This window comes from Gossypium hirsutum, chromosome D09 (genome assembly GCF_007990345.1).
Source record: "Gossypium hirsutum isolate 1008001.06 chromosome D09, Gossypium_hirsutum_v2.1, whole genome shotgun sequence".
Lineage (NCBI taxonomy): Eukaryota > Viridiplantae > Streptophyta > Magnoliopsida > Malvales > Malvaceae > Gossypium > Gossypium hirsutum.
The window spans coordinates 50644103-50668511 of NC_053445.1; the positions used below are offsets into that span (position 1 = coordinate 50644103).

Below are 24409 nucleotides of genomic sequence, written 5' to 3' on the forward strand. Positions count from 1 at the left end.
AAATATGGGTCTAGAATTTTGCCCAAGCCCGGCCTGGGAAAAAATTCATAAGCCCGGGCCCGGCCCGGCCCGTTTTTTAAATAAATACCAAAAATTTATTTTAAAAATTTAAAAAAATTTATTTTAAAAATATTTTAAAATTAAAATTTTTTTTAAAAAAGTATTTTAAAAGTATTTTAAAATTTTAAAAATAAAAAAATTTATTATATTTGGGCCGGGCCCGGGCCGGGCTCGGGCCAAAAAAGTGGTGCCCGAGGCCCAACCCATTTTTTAATCGGGCCTCATTTTTTTGCCCAAGCCCATATTTCGGGCCTATATTTTTACCCAAACCCTCTCATATTTTGAGCGGGCCGTCGGGCCGGGCCCATGAGCACCTCTAGCTCTCACCCGCCTCCATCACGCAAATGTGCTTTTCCTGTTTTCATTTTTTGAAAATCGAGCTTCAAGGTGGAATGAATCAAGCTTTTCATTAAAAATTGTGTGGTTTATAGCAAGCAAGAAAATTCCAGAAAACTGAAAATTCATCTAAATTAAAGTGTTCAGATGATTTATGTTACTTAAATTGAACGCGATATTGTTTTTATTAATTTATCATTAATTTATTTTTTACAATGTGAAAGTAATTTTTTTATATTTAAAAAAATGAAAAACATTTTTTTAGATACCATATAAAAGTTATTCATTTATTGTTTATTTACTTGAAATAAAAAAAAAAACTTTGTAGCACTTTACCAAGTAATGTTCAAAAGGTATAGATAGAAACCATTGTTTTATGAAAATAAATCTAAAAGTTCAAAATAAAAAACTAATATAGAAAAATCAAGAACCAAATTAAATTTTGGTCGAATTAGGTACCTAAATTATCATTCGATAACTATTATGGGCCTTTACCATTATATCCATTAAAAAAATATTTTGTCAATTGAATCGTATATGGCATCAAGAAAAAGAGATAAAGTGAATAAAAAGCCCCTAGATTTTAATAAGTATATATCATTTTGAAGGTAATTTTATTTTTATATATAAAATCTAAAAAATATTTACATGTAATGGAATTCAAAACCAAGGCATTGAGATAATTTTAACTTTTATCATTTCAATCAAAATTAATTTATTATTATATTCATTTTTTAAATTTTGTTACGGTCAGTTTTATAATTGTCTTATTAAAAAAATTAAATCGAATAAAATGAAGTGATTTCCTATTTGATTTTGTTCAACTAAAATTGATATTTAAGTACTTAGCCAAGGCATTGAGCTCATTACAAATTCAACCTATATGTTGCAAATAGATTTTTTTTTTCGAATTGATAATCAAAATATACTTAAATTTAGAGTTATGTTCGTTTGGTGTAAAAATTTTAACAAAAATATAATTTTTAAAATTTTTTGGCATTTTTCGATATTTGAATGATTCTGTAGAAAATATTTTTCACTGTGTACTAAATTTTCTTAAAATCATATTCGAAAAAATGTTATCTTTTTTGTGAAACACATTAAATTATGTTATCACAAAGCTTTACAATAATAGTTTAATATCTAAAAGAATATTTATTTTCTTAATTAATCTAGAAACTTAAGTTTAATTAAGTAATTTTTTTAAAAAATGTGGAATCACATTGGAGTATAATTAAAAAACATGGTTGCCGATTGAGTCTTGGCTCGATTAGTATGGACATTATTATCAATACAGAAGGATATGGATTCGAGTACGTCAACGCGTATTATTTTCTTATAATAAAATTGTTAAAAAAAGAAAACAAGAATAATAGGCTGACAATAACTTAAAATTTAAAAGCTAGTCCTTCGGTCAACTAAAAGCCCAGCACTAATTACTTCAAATTAGTAATTAAAACCCCACAACAGAAGACCATTATCATCTAATTATCTAAACTAAATCAAAGCACTGTCCAAACATCTAAGAATGTAACAAAATCGACCCAAGTGACTTGCAACATGAAAACACCCCCATAAATCAACAAAAAGCAATCATTATGAGGAGAAAGAAAAGGCAAAATGTTTAATTTATTTTATCATTATAACTGTTTTTAACTGTATTATTAATACAACATAACCCATTAAATATTAAATATAACTATTATGATAATATATTATACACATTAAAAACTATTATTATAATATTTAGTACCTATGCACATGATAAATATAATGATTAATGTGTACATATTAAATAACTATTATTAAATATTATTTTAATATGTTAAAAATATTATTGTACCAGTAAACATGATAATATATTAACTCCAGATTTGTTATTATAATATTATTTTTTAAGTCATTTTAATTAACAATCTTTTAGTATAATAGAAAAAAAAATGTAAAAATTTAAGAGAGCCTCTTGCTTGGCACAAAAATAAATTATACTTAAATATGTATGATATGAAATGGTTGAAATTTAAGGTTGTGGTCAGAAATAGCCCTGCCAACTGTCACTGTTTTGAAGCTAAATCAAATATGACACTGTTCATGTTTGGTAAAGGTTAAATAATAATGGACACGCTTGTGGAATTTGGATCATCCTATGATAATATCTCATATTGTTTCTGTTGGTATTTTTTGTTTTTCTTTCGTAATATCTTTAATCATATTGTTGAAAGTATCACTCGTGGAGTTGGTATGTGTGGTGGGCTAACACTGGCTATTGGGTTGTTGAGTGGCAACAATGTCATTTCACTCATACCAACCTCCTTCCGCCTCTCATATATACTTTCGAGCTCGATTTCCCAAACCCATTCTCTGCCTTCCACATCTCATTTGATCCCCCCTTTTGTGAGTTTTCCTTTCCCTTTCATATTTTCCGGGAAAATTTCTTGATCACATTTATGTTGTATTTTTGCCCCATGATTTTGGGACAATGTAACTTGTTAGTATTAGCATTTCATTTATGTTTCAGCTGATCTGATCTACTTATATATGATTGATATAATGTTTTTCAATCTTTAGAAAAATTGGGTTTATCTTTGAATTATCAGTTTTTCATTCAGATTCGGGTTTGGGTTTGATGTTTTTTCCTTGTCTATGTCTTAAAAAAAACTGGGTTTTGATTTTTAGTTATTGAATTTCACTTTTTGCAGCTGTTGCCGGAACTGAGAGTCCCAGATCCGATTAAAAAAAATGAAGGTGATAGATAAGATCCAGTCTTTCTCACAGGACCAAGGGAAAGTGGTTTTTTCCTTTGAGTTCTTCCCTCCAAAGACTGAGGATGGAGTGGACAACCTGTTTGAGAGAATGGATCGAATGGTGGCTCATAATCCATCTTTTTGTGACATCACATGGGGTGCTGGTGGTTCCACTGCGGATCTCACTTTGGACATTGCTAACAAGATGCAAAACATGATATGTGTGGAAACAATGATGCATCTCACTTGCACCAACATGCCTGTTGAGAAAATTGACCATGCTCTTGAGACCATTAAGTCTAATGGCATTCAAAATGTTCTTGCCCTTAGAGGTGACCCTCCTCATGGTCAGGACAAGTTTGTTCAAGTCGAAGGCGGCTTCTCTTGTGCCCTCGATTTGGTAAACACCCTTGTGTTCTTTTTTACTGTGTTCTTCATTGGTTTTTTGGATTATGTTACTAAGTTTTGTTATAATACTCTAGGTGAAACATATTAGAGCTAAATATGGTGACTTCTTTGGTATAACAGTTGCTGGTTATCCAGGTACTTTTGATCTTCTTTTAGTTGTCTGCTACAAATAGGCTTGTTTTAATGGTGTTCTCTTTATGCACAGAGGCTCATCCTGATGCTATTGGAAGTAATGGTGTAGCAACACCGGAAGCTTATCAGAGTGATCTTGCTTACTTGAAGAAGAAGGTTCTACTTTTAACTCATTGGTTAATTTGAAAGTTTTCTTCTACTTTTAATTGTTGTTCTAAAACCTCTTTAATCCGTAGGTTGATGCGGGAGCTGATCTTATTGTTACTCAACTGTTTTATGATACTGATATCTTTCTCAAATTCGTCAATGATTGTCGCCAAATTGGAATTACATGTCCCATTGTGCCTGGTATTATGCCCATTAATAACTACAAGGGTTTCGTGCGAATGACTGGCTTTTGCAAAACTAAGGTATGTGGTTATATAACCTGTTTCACTTTTCATAACAAACATTTTCATAATTATCATGCACTTGTCCTGTGTTTCCTTTTAGTTTGAGAAAATTTTGTTTAGGGACTTATCGGATCATAAATTTTATCGACAAGGTGCATGTACTAGTTGAGTATTATACTTTCCCGAATTCATTTTGCAAAGATTACTAGCTAGTTTTTCAAATAATTCTCCAATCAGTGGAGATCTTGTTGAGGTAAACCCATGCTTACGGAAAAATAATGCTAGCATTTCCTCGGTAAATTTTTCACATGATGAAAAGGGTGTCCCATGTAATCATAATGCAATGTTTGGACTGTTTTGTTCTTTAGCCTGAGATTGAATATGCTCATTATGTTTGTTTAGAAGACTGAATATGAAAGGCTATTTGGTGGTTTACTTCCTTTAATACTTTTCAAATGTAACATTGACATTTGATGGCTTATTGTAGATACCGGATGAGGTCACTGCTGCCTTAGAGCCTATCAAGGACAATGATGAAGCTGTCAAATCCTATGGAATCCACCTCGGAACAGAAATGTGCCGCAAGATTTTAGCCCATGGGATTAAGACGTTGCACCTTTATACATTAAACATGGAGAAATCTGCATTAGCTATACTAATGGTTGGTTCATATTACCATATATTTCATCATTACTTTTGCATGTTAAAGATTTTATTACTGAATATCATTTGACTTCTTGAACTTTGAAATTTTAAAAGAAAAATCTTGAATAAATATGTTGAGTTCATGGTTACTTGCTTCCTCAAATTGAATGTTCATAATTATAGGGTCAATGAAGACTTGCGAAGGTTATGTTTTTGTTCGCTTATTGAAGAAAAGAATATTGAATTATCTATTGGTCTCAGTGTCATACTTTTTCATAGATTTATTTTAAATAATTAAGTAAATATCAGTTGAAATAATGAAGGAAAGCAAAGACATGCAAGTTTGGGATTTACTTACAAATTTCATGTAGTACATTGTTATTCATTATGATTTATTTGCCCATACTAATTAAAGGCTTTTGTTGGCAGAACCTTGGACTGATTGAAGAGTCCAAAATTTCTAGGTCTTTACCTTGGAGACGCCCTGCAAATGTCTTCCGTGTTAAGGAAGATGTTCGCCCAATATTTTGGTATGTGATAAATGTTGATCATCCCATTTCTTGGCTAGATACCTGCAGTTTACTGGTTTGTACTATAATGTGAACATTCCTGGATATCTGATCTTAATGGCTAATGATGGCAGGGCTAACCGTCCAAAGAGTTACTTATCTAGGACTATTGGTTGGGATCAGTACCCACAGGGGCGATGGGGTGATTCTCGAAATCCATCGTATGGTGCACTATCCGACTATCAGGTATACAAAATGGTTGAATTTTGCACTTTTCTTTTTTTCTTATTGATGACATTCAAATAATTTTTTATCCATTCAATATCTCTTGGAGGAAGTGCAACTGCAATTACTTTCTGGTTCAATCTTGGTTTTCTCAAAAACAACCTGATGTGTCATATTCTTTCATTGATAGGAAACACCAAATTTTGATGAATTTATGACAACACCTCTATATTCATACAGATGAATTTATTTTATCCTTTTATGCTCTAGTGGTGATAATGCGAACTTTTGTTTATTGGTGAAATATCCTCTCTACTTCCTCTTTTTGATGATATAACCTGTGTATGACCAAAGTGATTTAATTTCTCTATAGTTCATGAGGCCCCGTGCACGTGACAAGAAACTTCAGGAAGAATGGGCTACTCCTTTGAAAAGCATTGATGACATTCAAGAGGTGAAATTTCTAGCTTGGAATCTATTTGGTCTTTTCTCTTCTCTTCCCTCTTTTTAATTCAACCGGATTTAATCATGATATTATTATTCTGGAATTCGGGTTTATCAGAAATTTAAAAACCATTGTCTGGGTAAGTTGAGAAGTAGCCCTTGGTCCGAGTTGGATGGTCTTCAGCCAGAGACAAAGATCATACATGAACAGCTAGGAAAGATCAATTTGAAGGGCTTCCTTACCATCAATAGCCAACCAGCCGTCAATGGGGAACGCTCTGATTCTCCATCTGTCGGTAAGTATAAGTATCTGACTGGTTTATAGATAGTTTATATATAATGTGCGTGTGTGTTCAGGTTAAGCATGGTGGTTTGCCCAACTCCTTGAGTTCTCCACCTTCTTCCCTTAGCTTTGACTTCTTGTTGTAAAAGCCGGCGCTATGTTGGCTCTAACTCATTCTCTTATGATGGCTTGCAGGTTGGGGTGGCCCAGGAGGGTACGTTTACCAGAAGGCTTACCTCGAGTTTTTCTGCTCACTGGATAAATTAGATGCACTAGTGAAAAATTGCAATTCCTTTTCATCATTGACCTATGTTGCTGTCAACAAAAAGGGGAATTTGTTATCAAACATTGGCCTCACAGATGTGAATGCAGTAACTTGGGGAGCCTTCCCTGCTAAAGAAATAATCCAACCAACTGTGGTGGATCCTGCCAGTTTTGTGGTGTGGAAGGACGAAGCATTTGAAATCTGGTCTCGATCATGGTCCACCTTGTACCCAGATGGTGATCCTTCTAAGAATTTGCTCGAAGAGGTTTGTGTTAGCTAATGAACATACAATAATTGGTCTACTTTGCTGCTCACTCTTGCACTTCAATTGCTACTAGGTCTAAACGTAATATTTGGACACGAGTAGGGGGAGTAGGATTATTCAAATATATGCACGAGTTGGATACATACATCTCGGAATTCGAGTAAACATTGTCTAATAATGATGCTTCTTTGTTGTTGCAGATTCAGAGCAGCTACTATTTGGTGAGCTTGGTAGATAACAATTACATGGATGGTAATATTTTTGGTGTTTTTGAAGATCTTTGAAGATGAGATTTGAGATATTATTATGCTGCAGTGCAGTGTTCCACTTATGCTTATGATTTAATGTTTATGGTGTCTTTCTCCTTTATTATTGTCTCTTCGTGGTTGAATTTTCAATTGTAACTTTATTTGTAATAATGACTATATAAAGAGAATTTATATCTTCAGATAGAGATCGTAAATTTTGCTGTACATTAAATGTTTATGTTTATTTTCGACATTTTAGATTTAAATGCTTCTCATCTTTATAAACTAAGAAATCATATGAAAATGTGGACTAAAATCACATGAAAATTGTCGTACGATTTAAATATTATGCAAAATATTTCATGAATTCAAACATAGTTATTTTTTTAAAACTAGTAACTATGCAACTTACGTAAAATAAATTAATATGCAAAAACAACTGAAACATGAAATTTATTCAAAAAAGCTCGAAATATATTTATAATATTTTAAATCTACGAGTAAACCAATAGGGGCGAAGCCAGAACAATCTTTTAGGGGGGGCCGAATGAAATTTTAATTTTTTATAATCTATATCTTTATAAGTTTTAAAGGATTAAATCGAATTTTTATAATTTTAGGGCGTAAAGTATAAATTTACCTTTACTAATTTAAAATTTTTAAAAAATTTTAAGTGCTTAAATAACAATTTTACATTCTAAGGCCGCCCTCCTCTAGATTTGCCACAGTAAATCAATTGCAAGCAAATCATGAGGTCACCTACAAGTCTCCTTTCCAAAATCATCATTCGAATAAGTGTGAGTCATTTGTCATCCAAGTCTCCAAGCTTTCATTAGATTTTCTCGTCCCATCAAAGACATCCACCTCACGCGTTTCGTAATGATTGTTAAATGATAAGTCCACCTCATACGTTTCGTAATGATTGTTAGATGATAAGTCTAACACGTTAATATCACCTTATACGGGACCCCGCTTATAAATACCCTCAGCCTCAACAACGATGAAGAAGAAATCAACTCCCCTTAGATACTAAACCAATACTCTGTCAACAAACCTTCAATTCTCAACCTTAGCACTCTAGTCACCACTAGTATTTACTACCTCTAGCCCTCTATCCGACTGAGTGAACCTACCTCTGCATTAACTACCACTCTCTCATTTGTATCTCCATGATGTATGTTATACCAACAGCTATTATTTGAAGGATTGATTGAGTTTAAGTAATAAAAAAAAAACTAAAAATCGAAATTTTGGAAAAGTTTAACTCGAAAATTTGGGAAAAAAATAGAAAAATTGTAGTAATTTGAAAGACTTGCCATATATATAATTTCTACAAAAAATTCTTAATTCTTTAAATACTAAAATATTTTTTTTTGTTTTTTTTGGAATATATATTTTTTAATTTCAATAAACATGAATCTCGTGTGTCACATTTTAAATAGTTGGAGATTTCACATAACTCATTTTAATTGGTATTACAAGTCTATTAATTTTTCATATAATTATTATTTCAAAAAAAATTATAATTCTAAAAAATAAATTATGATTTTATTTTTCATGAAATGTTTTAATATTTTATTCTTTTAGAATTATTAATACGGAAAAAAAATTAAAATTATCACAATCATAATTTAATTATAATTAAAAGATGAAATTAATTATCAATCTATTGAATTAATGTACCATGTCATCTTTCATTACCGGAGTAACGAAGTTGATGGATGAGTATTCGATATAGCTAATTAAACAATTACTTAATTTTTGAAAGTTTTTAAAGTTCAGTGATCAAAAAATTAATTTAATCAAAATTTAGTGGTGATTAATGGAATTTAACCAATAATAAATTAATATAATAAACTATTTAAATAATAATTACATTTTTTAACAGAAAAAATAATTATATTTAAATCATATAAATTTAACTTGTATTAATATCCAAATAAAATTATGCTAGAGTTTATCTAAAAAAAATTCCTTTAAAAATTCAATACCTCTTCTCATCTCTCTTACGCATCCCCGCCGCCACCACTCTGTCCCAGCTTCCTCCAGTGGCTGATCTTAATCCCTCTATTGCATTCAAGTTTCCGACAGACCCAGCAAATTAAATAAGGTAAATATTGAAACCCTAAACGTATTTTGAGGATTGATTTCTACTTTAGATTTTGAGTTATTTACTCTTTGCTATGTTTTCTGTTTTCGATCCTACTTCTTGCTACTCTATCTCATCGATTTTTTTTAAAAGCCACGGGATTAGTTGAAATAGCAGACTATTATCGCCGTTTTTTCTCCTTACACTGCTATTTGGGGCCGCGATTTGCTGCCATTGATGTGATTTTTTCCCTCACCGCTGTTGAGGTCTTTAGCGGGTACCACTTTTTGAAAACCCTAGTATTGATGTCAAAATGATGTAATTTTTTTTTATGAAATCTGGACTTAGTTTCACCTTTGTTGAAATGCCATTAATTTAACTCTTTAAAGTATTTATTTTTTGAATTATATCTTATCTGTGAACTTGCCTTTGCCCTGTCATTGCTATTTTTACATTAAGATCCTTTGACAATTCAGGAGCTCTGGTTGTTGCTTGGATGCCTTTGCACCTGCTTATGGTGCTTTTGAATCGAGGCAAGCTCAAGCCATAAGAAGCTTAAGTTTAAGTGAAGCTTGAGCTTAGTCGAGTTCCATTTTTAGACCTTGAACTTTTACTGTTAGAATTGATTAATCTCGCTTGAGTCTGATTCTTATGCTCAATTTCAAATCTGATTACTTACGGTTGAACTTGAATTTAAGTTAGAATTGAGATTTTTCAGTACTAATAAAGAATAGAAAAGACCCGATTAGACTCACAAGTTACTCGCCTAACGTATTAGGGTGTTCAAATTCGGCCCATACCATAACTTAAGCTAACTTGCTAATGATTGAGACAAATTCAATTTTTTGCAAATTGAACTTGAGTAGCTTGTGTTCACTGGTGTCTCATTTACATCTTACTATGAGTACATCTTAAGATCCTTGGACAACTATCCTTTTGCTTGAATTCCGTTTCAGGATCGGGTTTAGGTCAAATAATAGAGAACCCATTAATTAGTTTCTGTGTCGGAACTTTGACTTTGCAATCAAGTATTTGAACGGGTATTGCTGAAACTATTGGGGTAGGGAGAGGGTGGCAAAGTTTAAACAGTAAACCATGTATTTATCGGATTCGGATAGCATGAAAAATAACCGGGTTAGAATACGGATATCCTAATTGTTGTTATCCCTACTTTTACTTCCTTTGAATGAATATTTGTTTTTTTCTTTTCAGTGGGTTTTTATATGACTATCACTTGTTCAGGTTGTTGATTTTGATCATCATGGAAGCTAAATTCTTTCGCTTTCTTAAAATCGTCGGAGTTGGTTACAAAGCCAGAGCTGAAGCCGAGGGAAGACTCTTATTTCTGAAACTAGGATACAGTCATGAGGTTGAACTCCCCGTTCCTCCTGCCGTCCGCGTTTTCTGCTTCAAAAACAATGTTGTTTGCTGCACTGGACTCGACAAGCAAAGGGTGCATCAATTTGCCTCTACAGTTCGAAGTTGCAAGCCTCCAGAAGTTTACAAAGGCAAAGGTATAATGTACATTGATGAAGTTATCAAGAAAAAACAAGGTAAAAAATCAAAATGATTTGTTGAAGTGCTTGATTTTTACTTGCCTTTTTGTTAGTGGTATTGCAGTGTCTCATTTTGTATTAACTTGGTTGAATACCCAAACAATGTAGGCATGTTGGAACCTATAACATCTGTTCAACAAAATTTTAGGGTCATTGTCTTCAATAAACCACTTATTTTGATGTGTTTGATCGATTATTTTCTGAATCAAAATTGGATGATAAGTGATTCTAAAGCTGGTTATTTTTCCAGACTTATGGAGTTTGAGGTTATGTTTCCGATTTTTCTGGACAATTGTTCGGATATGGGCGTAGAGCATGAGACTCGAGTATATTTGTGTTAGACACATGTTCCACCGAATGTTAGTTTCTGTATTTGAAGCTAGTATACCTGAATCCGGAACACATACTCGTATATGTAGCTGCAGAATTGAAAGCATAAATAAAACAACTCCGTGCAAATAATAATACAGAGATGATTTGCAAAAGATGACCCTTTTATTTACCAATTATAAACCCAAATTTCTCGTTTATTGGTAATTAAAACCCTAAACTTTCCAGCCACAAAAACAATATATAAAATTGTTACATAGGTTTTATGGAAGCTCTCACAAGTGATGGGCTTAAAAAACTTGAAAAAAACATACCATAGATGGAAGCCTTTACTTCATTTTCTTTTCCAATTTTTTTTTCTAACTTCAACTCCTTGGAAATCAGCAGAGACAAATTTCCAGATGACACATATGCTGATAATAATAGCAATAAGCATGAATAAAACCATAAATATATATAAGATCTAATTCTTGTACTTCATTTCGGACATCTTGAAACCCGGCATGTCAAATGAGGATGCAAACTTTTCAACATCAGCCTTCAGCTTTTCGATCTCCTTGTTGTTCTCCAAACCTTTGTTGAAGTCCTTCAAGAGCTTTCCGTACTGCTTTTGGATGTCCAAGGTCATGGTCACCGCTCGGTGGAGGAACTCACCTATCTGTTCGAAGTCTTTCTCAACCAAACCTCTCGAAGTCATGGCAGGGGTACCTGTTGACAGCAATTAGCATCATCATGTATCGGCATCAAACCAAATTGGACCATTTTAGCGAAAAAAATTTACCAAGCTTGTACGAGTTAGGCCACCCCTCACTACCTAAGACGAAAACCGATAAGCAGCACTCAAGGGAAGATGCATAGAAAACAACTTCAAAGTTATCTTTCTGTTTCTAAACTATGCATAAACAAACTACACATAAAGTCGTGAACATCGAAACACACAAGATAAATCACAAGTCATTCCAAGCCACTTCTGTGTTAAACCCGATCTTTTACAAGAAATGTAAAAGCTCTAGAAAATTCGATGATCCACAGTGATTCTAGATTAGGAAATTGATTAATACAGCAAGTCTCACCAATTCGTACTCCTCCAGGTGCCAACGCACTGCTGTCACCAAATACAGCATTCTTGTTGACGGTGATACTGCACAGGTCACAAAGTTTCTCAACCTTGTTGCCTGTAAGAACAATGAGAAAACAATCAGAATTGAATCAAAAGGCAATTAACCAATAACCGTAAGGCCAAGTGATTCCATTGACATACCAGTCAATCCAAGAGGTCGGAGATCCCAAAGAACAAGGTGGTTCTCGGTTCCTCCTGTAACAAGCTGGTATCCTTTGCTCATAAGGTACTTTCCAATGGCAACTGCATTGGCCTTAACTTGTTTAGCGTAAGCCTTGAACCCGGGTGACATGGATTGTTTCAAGGCAACAGCCAAAGCACCAATCTGGTGATTGTGCGGACCACCCTGAAGGGATGGGAAAACCGCAAAATTGATTTTGTCTTCAAAATCATACACCGCACCTTCAGGTTGGCCCTTCTTTGGGGGCTTTGGTCCTTTGCGGTAGAAGATCATACCGGCCCTAGGACCCCTCAAGCTCTTGTGGGTGGTGGTTGTAACAAGGTCACAGAACTCAAATGGATTTGCCGCCTCCTACTCAAACAATAAAGCCAAAACGAATTCAACACCCCGTAAGAGGGAAAAATGAGGAGGCCGGAAAATCAAGAACTACTACGTAAAGTAACCTAATAATGCCGAAATACTGATCGGATAAGATATGAAATTTTGTAATTCATGATAATCTAATAAACTTCATGTCAAAACAGAGATTATATGAGATCATATTTTACATGTGAAAAGTGTAAAAGCATGTGAATTCATGTTTAGATCCACTCACATTTTCCTCCCTTATCTCCAATTATTACAGCCATAAGATTTTCTTAGAATCCAAGCATGAAGCTAACCCGCAATAAGGATTCTTAGAGGTGATTCATGTTTAATCAAAACACTTTAAATTCATAAAATCCATTCCAATATTGGATCTCCAAACCAGAAAATGCTTATAAGCTATGATTACAGTGCAGAAAACGTCTCATAAAAATTAAAACAAGCCTTTAGATCTTGAATTATGGAAAACCAGTCTAAATATCATAAACCCGAGATCAAATTCATGAAATTTTAATATCAAAGAAAGCATTGAAATACTAACTAAAAACCCAGATCGAACACCACCAATTAACAACAAGAAAGATCAAAGAAAACCAAAATACCTGAGCAGCAACGAGGCCGCTAATGTGAGCCATATCGCACATCAAAAGAGCCCCGCATTTATCCGCAACAGCCCTGAATTTAGCGTAATCCCAGTCCCTAGGATAAGCACTGCCACCGCAAATGATAAGCTTAGGCCTAAAATCCAATGCCTTTTCTTCCAACTTATCGTAGTCGAGGTACCCATTGCTGGGGTTCACCTTATAAGGCAAACTCTCAAAGTAAATTGAAGTAGCAGAGATCTTCTTCCCACCAGAGGTATAATACCCATGAGTTAAATGACCACCGGAGGGTAAATCCAGCCCCATGATCCGATCATGCGGCTCTAAAACCGCCGTGTAAGCAGCGAAGTTAGCCGGAGAACCGGAGTACGGCTGCACATTGACACCCCACTTAGTGGGGTCGAGATGAAAAGCCTGCAAAGCGCGAGACCTGCAGAGATTCTCGATCTCGTCGATGAATTCGTTGCCACCGTAGTAACGGTTACCGGGCATGCCCTCGGAGTACTTGTTGGTGAGGGCACTGCCGAGGGCTTCGATAACGGCGAAGGAAGTGAAGTTCTCGGAAGCGATGAGCTCGATGCCGCGGCATTGACGGCGCTTCTCTTTCTCGATGAGGTCATGCATTTCTGGGTCGACGGATTCAAGGGGGGAGTTGCCCCATGTGTTAACTGGATCCATTTTTTTCGTTAAGAGAAATGGAACCGGGAGGGGGCGAAGATGGTGAAGATTGGTGGCAAAGAAGGGGTGGTTTTGTTTTGGTATTTATAGAAGTGTTTGATTGGGGTTGGTGGCAGACCGCCTCGGTTCAGGCTGTGTTCGGTTCGGTTCGGTTCAGCATGTCTCAAACTAAAATTTTAATAAATTTAATTATAAAATTTAAATACTTTACTCGATCAAAATGTTCTCTAATATACAATGTTATAGAATTGGATTGGAATTCAACATATTAAATAATAAAAAATAAGTGGCCCATGCACGAGTTTAATTTCTTTAACCCATATTAATATCTTTTATTGTTATATTACTAGTTATTATGTGATAATAACCAAAATGATAATTAAAAATTAATTTTTGAACCGACGAGAATATTTTTTATTCCTCATTCTATTGCTAAATTGACATTAGATTAATAATTTATCAATATATTATTAATTATTATGTGATAATAAAAAAATTAATTTATTAAATATGATTGGATAAATTTATAAATAATATTTTAATTTAATTGTTTATGCAAACTTTTCATGCTTCTTTTCCATAAATATGATAAAAGATTGTTATTTTATTAACAGTGTTCTTTATATAAAATATTTTTTAAATATGTTAAAATTGCCTTAAACATGATTCTATCAAAGCAAAAATATTATCCTAACACTTACAATATATAGATTTTTTATTTTAGAACTCAAATTAAGATTATTATTTAATTCATATATAATACAATTAATTTATTTATATTAATTTTTCGGAGATCAAATCGACAATTCAACTTGTTATGAATTTTTATATACTTTATTAATATTTTATAATTTTTTTATTAATATTGTTCAATCTAGTAAATTAAGAATCAATAGTTGATCGATTCTTCCAACATTGTTGATTTGAAGTTTTGAAGTGCTTTGGGTACATTCAACAATCATGATACGTGGGTTATAAGCTTTAGATTGATGGTTCAAGTCTCATTGCATGCACTGAGCTCCATAATTATTACATGTCAATGACTCCTTAAGCTTTGCAGTCTAACAAATGAGACGTTCCAAACTCTATGAACCAGACCAGCAGGCAACCACTTAGGATAAGTTAACTCTTGATAAAATACAAAAGACAAAATCGTTATTCAACTATTGAAGTACGACCGACTATTTAATCAACAACACTTTAAAAACTTATATAGAAATGAAAGAGTCATTCTTCTCAACAAAGTTTATATCCTATTAGTGAATATTCCATGACAGATCATTAATAAATAATTTAATATATTATATATTTTAGCAAGTTGCATTTGGTTTACTGAACCTATGAACTTACTGCATGATGTCAATGTATCAAACATAATAGTGAACTTGGTTTAAAAAAAATTGATAGTTGAGAATAAATAAATAATATTTAAAATACCATATTTTTATTTAAAAATTCAAAAAATATTTAAATATAAATTTAAGAAATAATTAATATTTTTCCTTTACATATATGATGTGTTGACATATGATAGGGGGAAAAGACATTTGAAAAGCAAGTCATCGGCCTTGAATTTACCTAAAATTATCATAATGAGAAAAAAGAAAAAAGGTCTGAAAAAAAGAACATCAGAATAACTCATGATTTAAATTTTATACCTGAAAATCCTTTTCTTAATATTATTTACAGATTTTAATTTTACTGATTTTTTTAAATGCTTCAAAATAATGAATGAACCATATATATATATGTTGGTATTAAATCCTTGCTAGTGTGAGGGAATTTTCAATTTTCAATAATAAATAATTTTAAATTAAATATTATTAAGTAAGTATTATTCTTTTAATTTTGGTTAATTATAAAAATTAAATTTATTATAATTCTTTAAAACAAAAAAAAAATACAGATCAAACCCTTCAAATGCATAATTTTAAATAAAAATAAAAATATATTAGACTTTTTCTAATTTGTTGGATGTAACTCTTAAATTAACCCAGGAATGAATTTATTTACTTCAAATAAATTATTTTAAAATAAAATAAAAATATTTTTTTTCTGTGAATAATCAAATATAAATTATAGCAATTCATATAAATACAAAATACAGGGGGTGGGGGAACACAATTTCTTATTTCTCTTTTTCTTTCTTTTTTTTTTTGTGTCTATTTGTTTTCTCTTCATGTCCCACTCGAAAAGCACAAAAGTAAAGGGAACAGGTGTAAGATGCAGAGTAGGCACATCTGTGCATACTGTATCTTCAATCAGGTTTCATGGATATATATATAATTCTTTTTGTTGAAAATGCTTCAATAATAATAATACGAATGGACCACATCTTCCTTCAAAAAGAAAAAATGAAAAATATCTATATTGATATGTGAATGACATTATAATAGGCATCAATTGATATAGGCCAACAGCTTATATCAATAATTTATTTATGGATGGTATTATCTTATTTTTGTATACTAAACTTGATCATGGCTCGAGTCAATACAGAATTTAGGTTTGAGTATTCAAAAAATAGGTCTAAAATTTTATCTAAATCTGATCCGATCTGTTTGTATTAAAATTTTTTAGATTATTTTTATATAAAAACAAATTTTAAAAAATATAATACATTAAAATCAACGTTTCCCAACAAATTGAAATTACATTTTAAAAAAAAATTATACTCAAATAACACTAAGATAATTACAACTTAACAAACAAATGTCTCTAAAATAGTAGCAAATTTAACAATAAGAGTTATATAATATCCAAACAAAATAGTAGCAATATAATAGCGAAAGGACAATAAAACAACAACAAAAAAGAAAATTTAGGTTGATTCGGACCAGGTTAGGTTGGGCTCGGGCAAAAAAATCCTACCCGATGCCCGATCCATTTAAAAAACATACATTATTTTTTGTCCATTTTTCAGGATTATATTTTTATCCAAACCCTCCTTTTTTTGAGTGGGCCTCCAGACCTAAGTGAGTGGTCTGACTCATGATCAGGCCTAATATATACTAGATATAAGGTTTTTAGCTGAATTAGTGCAATGGGTCAATCATACACCATCTTAGTTGAAAAAAAATAATCTAAAATACCATTATAAGGGTAAATTGCACGCAACATTACTAAGTTGTTAGTAAGTTTACGTTTTGGTCATCCAATTTCAAAAGGTTACAAAATGATTCTTGAATTATTCTAACGTTTTTCTTCAAGTCACTAGACTATTAAAATTATTATTGCATGCCTTCGTTATTTGCACCATTTGCACCAATAGAATGCTCTTATTCTTTTTCTCTTATACAATTAAGTTTTTTATTTCATGAAACAACTTTAAATGTCACGAATCTACAAAACAAAATCTGAACATCTTTCTTCTTTGATCTCTGACATTGACAATTAGATCAACTTGGCTCTAAGGTATGTTCATTTACTCATCGATGGGTATTGATCTATCGTATCGATAATTGAATCGTTGCTTAGAACTCGCTAGCCGAACTTTAAAAAAAATCTTAACAACCCAATAACTTGAATGAAAACTTTTGAATAGTTTAGTGACCATTTTTATAATTTTTTAAAGTCGAGTGACTAAAATGTAAACTTACTAATAGTTTAGTGACACTGGGTGTAGTTTATGTTGTTTTTAAAGAAAACAAATAATATTAGAAGGCTATTTATGTTTTTAATAGTTTATATAAAATCTTTAAAATAATCTACTTAAAAATACAATACTCAAGTTTAAACTTTAGATCTAAACTAGCTTCTAATGTCACATGCATTATATGTGATTTTACACGTATAATATTTAATTATTTTTTAAATATTATATTTTTAATTGTAATAATTAACCTAATATAATATTTCTTGAATTACTGAATATAATTAAAATATGTCACCTTATAAATTCAAATATTATAATAGAAAATTTTCAAATCATAATTAAAACCTATTTAATATATAATATAATTTTACTTTATATAATTAATGCAAAGTATTAGTATTCAAAACAATATCTAATTAAGATAATTAATTCTAACATATTAATTAAAAGATAATTAAGATATCATCCGCATCCTTGTTTCCTTCTCGATAGACATGCTTAATTACCACCGTCCAATCATGCTTCAATAAGCTATGGATATCTCTAGTAAATAAAAATAAATTTTATATTTAAAAAATAAAGTACGATAAACTATTTTCACGTGTTTCCTAGGTTTAATACATCATTCGGTACTTAAATTTAACACATTTTTAATGCAATATGATACTTATATTTGACAAAAAAATATTTTTTAGTATTTAAATATAACAATGTTAATTTTTTAGAGTTTAATGCGGATTTTAAAATTGATTTGATGAAAGTTAATTGTTAATATTATTAAGATTGAATTTTCATGATTTTATTAATAAAATAAATTTTGTGTTGAAATTGTTCAATACAGTATGTTGGTTTTTTTTTTAAAATTTGGATTAATTTAATGAAAGTTTATTATTAATATTATTAACTAATTATGAACTTTCATCATATTAATCTTAAAACCTAAATTATACAATAAAAAGTTAGCATCTTTTGTCCGGTACATGTACCATATAGATAAAAATATATAAACACCACATTAAAAAGTATATCAAATTCGAATACTAAATGATGTATTAAGCTTACTTTCTTATCAATAAACGTGTGCATTTTATTATTTATAAGAAATAATTATTAATTAAAATTCTATCTTTATTTGTTTGTTTTCCACCCAATGTTTCATAATCCGGTGTAATTATTAAAAGTTTTGTTTTTTTAATACAATGTCTAATTATCCCTAAAATAAAATATATTACAGTTTAAGAGCATTCAAATTCACATCCTTCAACTTATTGTAATAATAATATCTGCGAGATTAAAACTCTATATTAATATCATATTTAGGTAGTGTAAAAGTTATTTGTAGATTTAATATAAATCCTCAAATTTTATATTAATATAAATATATATATGTTTTCTTTGGGTGCTTATAATTTATGTATACTCATCATTATCTTTTTTTAACTATCTTGCAATAATATGCTAATGAAACTCTAGTCTAATGCCACGATTGAGATCTTTTCAACTTTGAGATAGTAAGTTTGATTTTTATTTTGTAATTTATTTTGGTTTAAATTTTATTATGTGTGTGATCTGTTAGGATATACTTCGATTGTGCTTTGTAATGGTTGATTATGGTTATATTAATGTGCATGGTTTATATAGAGGAAGACTCTAATCTATTATCTCAAAATACAATGACGAATATTGAGTGAAATTTTGAGAAGTCTAGCTAAAATTTTCAAAAAATATTTGACGCACTTAATATAAAAATTTAGGGACAAATTAAAATTTTTAAAGTAGAAGGCTGAATAAATTTTTCTTAAAATTTGAGAGGCCAAGGGCATTGGCTCCAATAACACCTCGTCTCTATCAAAATACCCAATTCCCAATCTTAGCGTAATCCTATTGATATTATTTTATTTTTATATAGAGGTATTTATGAATCAGGTTGAGTCGAGACTCGATTTTAAACAAAATTAGGCCCTAACTTAACCTTGTCTATCCATCCAAAACCTATTATTTTAAAATTAAAATTTAAAAACAATTTAATTTAAATTCGATTCAGGTCCAACCAACCCAAGTGAGAGGTTGGTTATGTAGATATAATTAAGGCCTAAGAATTTAAAGACTATAAACTCATGTTTGAATCTCAGTTAGTACATTTATTTGTGAGTTTCTCTTTCAATTTTATTTTAATTAGTTTTTTTTAAGTTAAACCAGTGGTTGAATTAACTAATGTTTCATGGATAGACGGATGGATTCATGTCATTTTTATTTTACGGTGAGTTTGAATGGGCGATTCGGTACGGTGTGGTACGCTTAACTTACTTTTTGTCTTACGCTACAATATCTAATCTCATTGTCACGGCTGCTTTTACACTAACCGTAGGTAAATGCACCGCTCATCCAAACTCATCATTGGTCTTAGTGAGAACACTTAACATGTATATTTAATATCGTATTTATATATTTTTGTATCATAATTATATTTTAATAATTTATGATAAGCTAATAATATACATCAACGATATATTCATATCATATTTTATTGTATCGTATCGTATTATAGTTAGTGTGGCAGATAATGGTGTAGCTTTGATGTCTTGAATATGTCGCTATTTAGGGGGTTGGTAACCGTTGGCAGCCGTACAAAAGTGTTCACCCCAAAGGGGAGTTGTTGAATGACGAGTACTCAACCACCAACCTCCGCCCTTTTCCCTTTTTCTTGGAATCGCATCCTCCTTGGGTTGGTGGGATGATGTAGTCCTCAAAGCAAAAAAAAATAAAAAATTAGGAGAATTAAATTACAATTTTATAAATTACAGACGGGTCTAAAGAGATATTTTCTATTTTAAAGTGTCAAGGGTCCTACCTATTCCTACTACAGGGGCATAGCCAAAGAGGACAGGTAAGCCTTGGTTTCCTTGGTTTAATGGGTAATTTGCTTTTTAGTCATTTCTCAAAACTAAAAGATTCAATTTGAGTCTTTTTAACCACTGGATAACATGAAAACTTTGTAATTTAAATCCTTTTGAAAAATTAGTAATTCAACTTAAACATTTTTAATACAAGAATTTTAACTTTGTCCCTACCTACTACCTCCTCGAGCATAATCAAAATGTCAAATATTAAAACTTTAGTTATCTTGTCGTACGATATTAATTAAACATTTATCTTTTATCAGAGATCGCAAGATAAATACCATTCGAGTTTTAAATTTTAACCAATGTTTATTAATTGTAACTCATCCATAGATCTATTTACGAATTGAGTTGACAATGGCTTTGTTCATTGTTGCTTCTATTAGACATAATATGATTATGTCTTAAAAACATGATGCTAAAAAATAATTAAGATGTAATAAATGAATATAACGTAATTATTATTCAAAGATCTTAAAAATTACGAACATAAAATATTATAAAATATAAAAATAAATAAAAGTTCTATCACCTACCCCTAATAGTACAACTGGGGCTGATCTTGAGCCTATTTTTGGTTTCAACGAAAACTGCGCCACTATTTTGAATATTGTTATTTTCATATATTTATATACTGCAACTTATTTTTAAAAATATTAAAAATATGAAAAAATAAGTAGAAGAATGTATAAACTCACCTTTATATTTATCTACTTTGATTTAGACAAATCCCCAACTTTATAGGACCAATTTGAGTTATACTTGCTTGTACTTTTAAATCTTGCAGTTTCAGATTCATTTAATTATAATAAGCTTTAAATAAATTTATCTTAAAACCATTCCACAATTCAAGTGGATACTACATGATTAAATATTTTGATCAAATAATCTACTTCCAACTTTTTATGAGAATAATGACAAATAATTACAATCAATTCAATTTTTCATATAAAACTTATCAAAAGCATTATTCTAGCATTCATATGTACAAAATTAAAAACATTGCAACTTATAACGCATTGAGAAATTAACGTAATTTTTTATTTTCGCTTTAGGCTATTATGATCTACCAAAAAAAAAATTTTCACATACAACTCTAATGAAATTTCAAGCTTTTAGCATATTTAATAATAAAAGTTTCAATAGTAAATTAAATCTTTAAGATTATGCGCAATATAATTCAATAATTGAATCTTTCTATATCATTTTCAAAATAAAAATATGTAGATATTCATAGTATAGTATGAATGATTCATACCACGTATGATATTTTTCTCATTCACAATCTCAATACGAAATCCATTACAATAAATGTCTTTCAAAACTAAATTAAAAATTCAATAGTAAATCAAAATTTTAAGCATACAAATCTCATTAATATAAGTTGTTTCAACTTGCTAACATATTAAATCAATTACAATAAATTACTCCATCAAAGTAACCGTGATAACGATGTTGAGAATATCTTAATAAAATCTAAAATAAATTAAGAATTTTTAAGATATGTTTTCGAGTTACCTGATCTAATCTCTTTGAAATAAGGGACCCGATTATAAACCCATCTTCAATGATGGGCCAATACCTAAATAAAATAAGTTAGAAAAATATACAATGTCAAGTGCAGTTGTAACTATTAATTACACTATTTCAACAAATTTATTTTTTTTCAAAAAAAATTGAGGATGCAATATTTTTTAGGTTTAATGGTATAAAAAATCCTCAAGTTTTTTTAAGAAAAGAATTTAAACCCATTCTTTTTTTTTTGAACTCAATTGAACAATTTAACTTTCAAAATGAATCAAAAAAAACCCTCAAACTTCTTCAAAACAAGCAATTAAGCCCCTGTCTTTTTCCACTTAATTGGGTACTTGAACTTTTAAAATGCATTAAAAAGACCCTCAAAATTTTTCAAAAAAGCAATTAAGCCTCTGCTCTTATTAAAAATTAGAAATATAATAAATTTTAGAAAAATTATTAAATTTTAATAAAATATAAAAATTAAAATTTATTAAAAAATAGAATTTTTTAATAAAAATTGTAAAAAAAATGCAAAAATTTATAAAAATCATAAAAAAATTAAAGACCCCTAGTTTTTTTCAGTTAAAGTCATCACGTGTCACAATACAGCGTGACATGTGACGGAAAATTATAATAAAAATAAAAATAAAAATAAAAATAAATAAAAGTGATAGAAAAATAATAAAATGCTTATTTTGGTACGATAATTTTTTTCATGGAATTTATATTTCTTTACATTTTGTATAATTTTCTTACGACTTTATAAAGTTTTATAATTTTTTTATATTTCTATATATTTTATAATTTTTTACGAATTTTATAAAATTTTACAATTTATATATATATTTCTAATTTCTAATATTTGATTTTTGATTTTTTATTACATTTAATAATGTTTATAGATTTTAATTTTTTATATTTTTTTTCTAATTTTTAATAAAAATAGTGGCTTAATTGTTTTTTTTTTTTGAAAAATTTGAAGACTTTTTTATACCCTTAAGCCTATTTTTTATTCACTTGCTATATATACAATATGCACCAAATATAAACATTTTATTATGACCATATTTGGCAATATTAACATGGCATGATTATAAGACATAAACATGATCAAAATTGTTAAATATTATTTTAGTTGAAATAATAAATATGAGATTAAAATTTATATTATTTTTTTATTTTAATCCCATTATTTATAAGTATTTTTTTAGATTTTATATAAAAAGATAAAATTGTACTCAAAATAATATTTATTGTTTTTTTAAAAACAATAAATTTTTAGTAACTTTATGATTGAGTCTCAAATATAATACTAAATTATAACACATTAACGATTAGGGTGAAAATAATTATGTAATATATTTATTAAAATTTGATATGGAAGTTAAACATTGCTTTGATTGAAATGGTAAAATTGAGAGATTATATTTTTGATGTTTTGGGTTCAAATTCCATGTGACACCCCTCACTCGACCCGGTTGCCGGATATGAATGTTTAACATTTCATTACGTTGTCGAAACAATTCCAGTCTAAATCACCACAAATAACATGTTATGAGATATTCAAGTAATTATATTCCCATACATTCTCAAACAATCATATAAATAAATTAAATGGATACACAATAAACATATTCTAAATATTTAAGGGTTATCCAAGATTATAGATGTAGTTAGGATTCGCATCTAAACCCTTATTGATAAAGTTCAACATTGTGTCTTGTGACAAGTAGCTCCATGTCTCAAGACATGTCTCTTCTTCTTCTTTTGTATTTTTGTTTCAATGTAGATATATCTTGAGACCTTAAGATTCATGTCTCGAGACAACGCCCTTCCAGTCTCAAGACTGGTCTCAAGACTAACCTCCCATATTTTCTTAATTTAGCTTCGATGTTTGACTGTCTCGAGACGAGGGGTTCTTGTCTCGAGACTTGGAACAAATTTTAGTTTTTGATGTGTTCTTGTCTTGAGACAAACGTTATTCTATCTCAAGACCTTACGCAATCTGTTGCACTAAATGGTAAATTTGTTCTTAAAATCTTGAGACATGTTTTTACGGTCTCAAAACTCTTAATAAAATGACCTAAAATACAAATATAAAAGCATTCAAAACTCAACCAAATCACACCTAATTTACCTAAATTTCATGCCAACACAAACTTACCAATTTAGCATATAAAAACACGTTAAAACACAATCCAATTCATCAATAATGGACAAAGTAAAATGCATAATCAAACATATATAATCATGCATATATATCTAATAATCAAGGATTAAAATTCATTTCCCAAAACATCAAAATAGATATTAGGCTATAAAGAACAACCTTTGTACATGCCATAATTCTATACATATAAAACGAGTATAAAATTGGTCCGAACTGATAAATCTTAAATATTTTAGAGAAATCTACAAAATTCGTACAAAATTAATGCACGAAAAATAAATAAATCATATGTTGAATATTAAGTGATACTAATATGATTTGAATTCAATAAGTAAATATTAAGATGAA

The 24409-nt window shown here is 30.1% G+C and overlaps 3 protein-coding genes across 4 annotated transcripts; 2 read left to right on the forward strand and 1 right to left on the reverse strand.

Moving 5' to 3' along the window:
• Window positions 1-2503: 2503 nt before the first annotated feature.
• On the forward strand, window positions 2504-7156 carry LOC107890499 (methylenetetrahydrofolate reductase 2). Its single transcript, XM_016814962.2, has 12 exons — window positions 2504-2790; window positions 3096-3540; window positions 3623-3683; window positions 3754-3836; window positions 3917-4090; window positions 4560-4733; window positions 5147-5247; window positions 5361-5472; window positions 5825-5905; window positions 6014-6191; window positions 6374-6708; window positions 6909-7156. The coding sequence occupies exons 2-12, from the start codon at window positions 3136-3138 to the stop codon at window positions 6990-6992; spliced, it is 1788 nt and encodes a 595-aa protein (XP_016670451.2). The 5' UTR covers window positions 2504-2790; window positions 3096-3135; the 3' UTR covers window positions 6993-7156.
• A 1752-nt stretch (window positions 7157-8908) lies between these two features.
• LOC107890501 (60S ribosomal protein L6, mitochondrial) lies at window positions 8909-10797 on the forward strand. 2 transcript variants are annotated; one of them, XM_016814964.2, is made up of 3 exons: window positions 8909-9066; window positions 9199-9322; window positions 10288-10797. In XM_016814964.2, the coding sequence occupies exon 3, from the start codon at window positions 10307-10309 to the stop codon at window positions 10613-10615; it is 309 nt and encodes a 102-aa protein (XP_016670453.1). In that variant the 5' UTR covers window positions 8909-9066; window positions 9199-9322; window positions 10288-10306; the 3' UTR covers window positions 10616-10797. The 2 variants fall into 2 exon arrangements, with proteins under 2 accessions (XP_016670453.1, XP_016670454.1); XM_016814965.2 differs by lacking the exon at window positions 9199-9322 and having other exon boundaries at window positions 8911-9066.
• A 280-nt stretch (window positions 10798-11077) lies between these two features.
• On the reverse strand, window positions 11078-13933 carry LOC107890500 (serine hydroxymethyltransferase 4). The gene is made up of 4 exons (XM_016814963.2): window positions 13201-13933; window positions 12193-12583; window positions 12005-12106; window positions 11078-11639 (listed from the first exon to the last, which is right to left on the reverse strand). Exons 1-4 carry the CDS (start codon window positions 13876-13878, stop codon window positions 11395-11397), a joined length of 1416 nt encoding a protein of 471 aa, XP_016670452.1. The 5' UTR covers window positions 13879-13933; the 3' UTR covers window positions 11078-11394.
• Between the last annotated feature and the right edge of the window lie 10476 nt (window positions 13934-24409).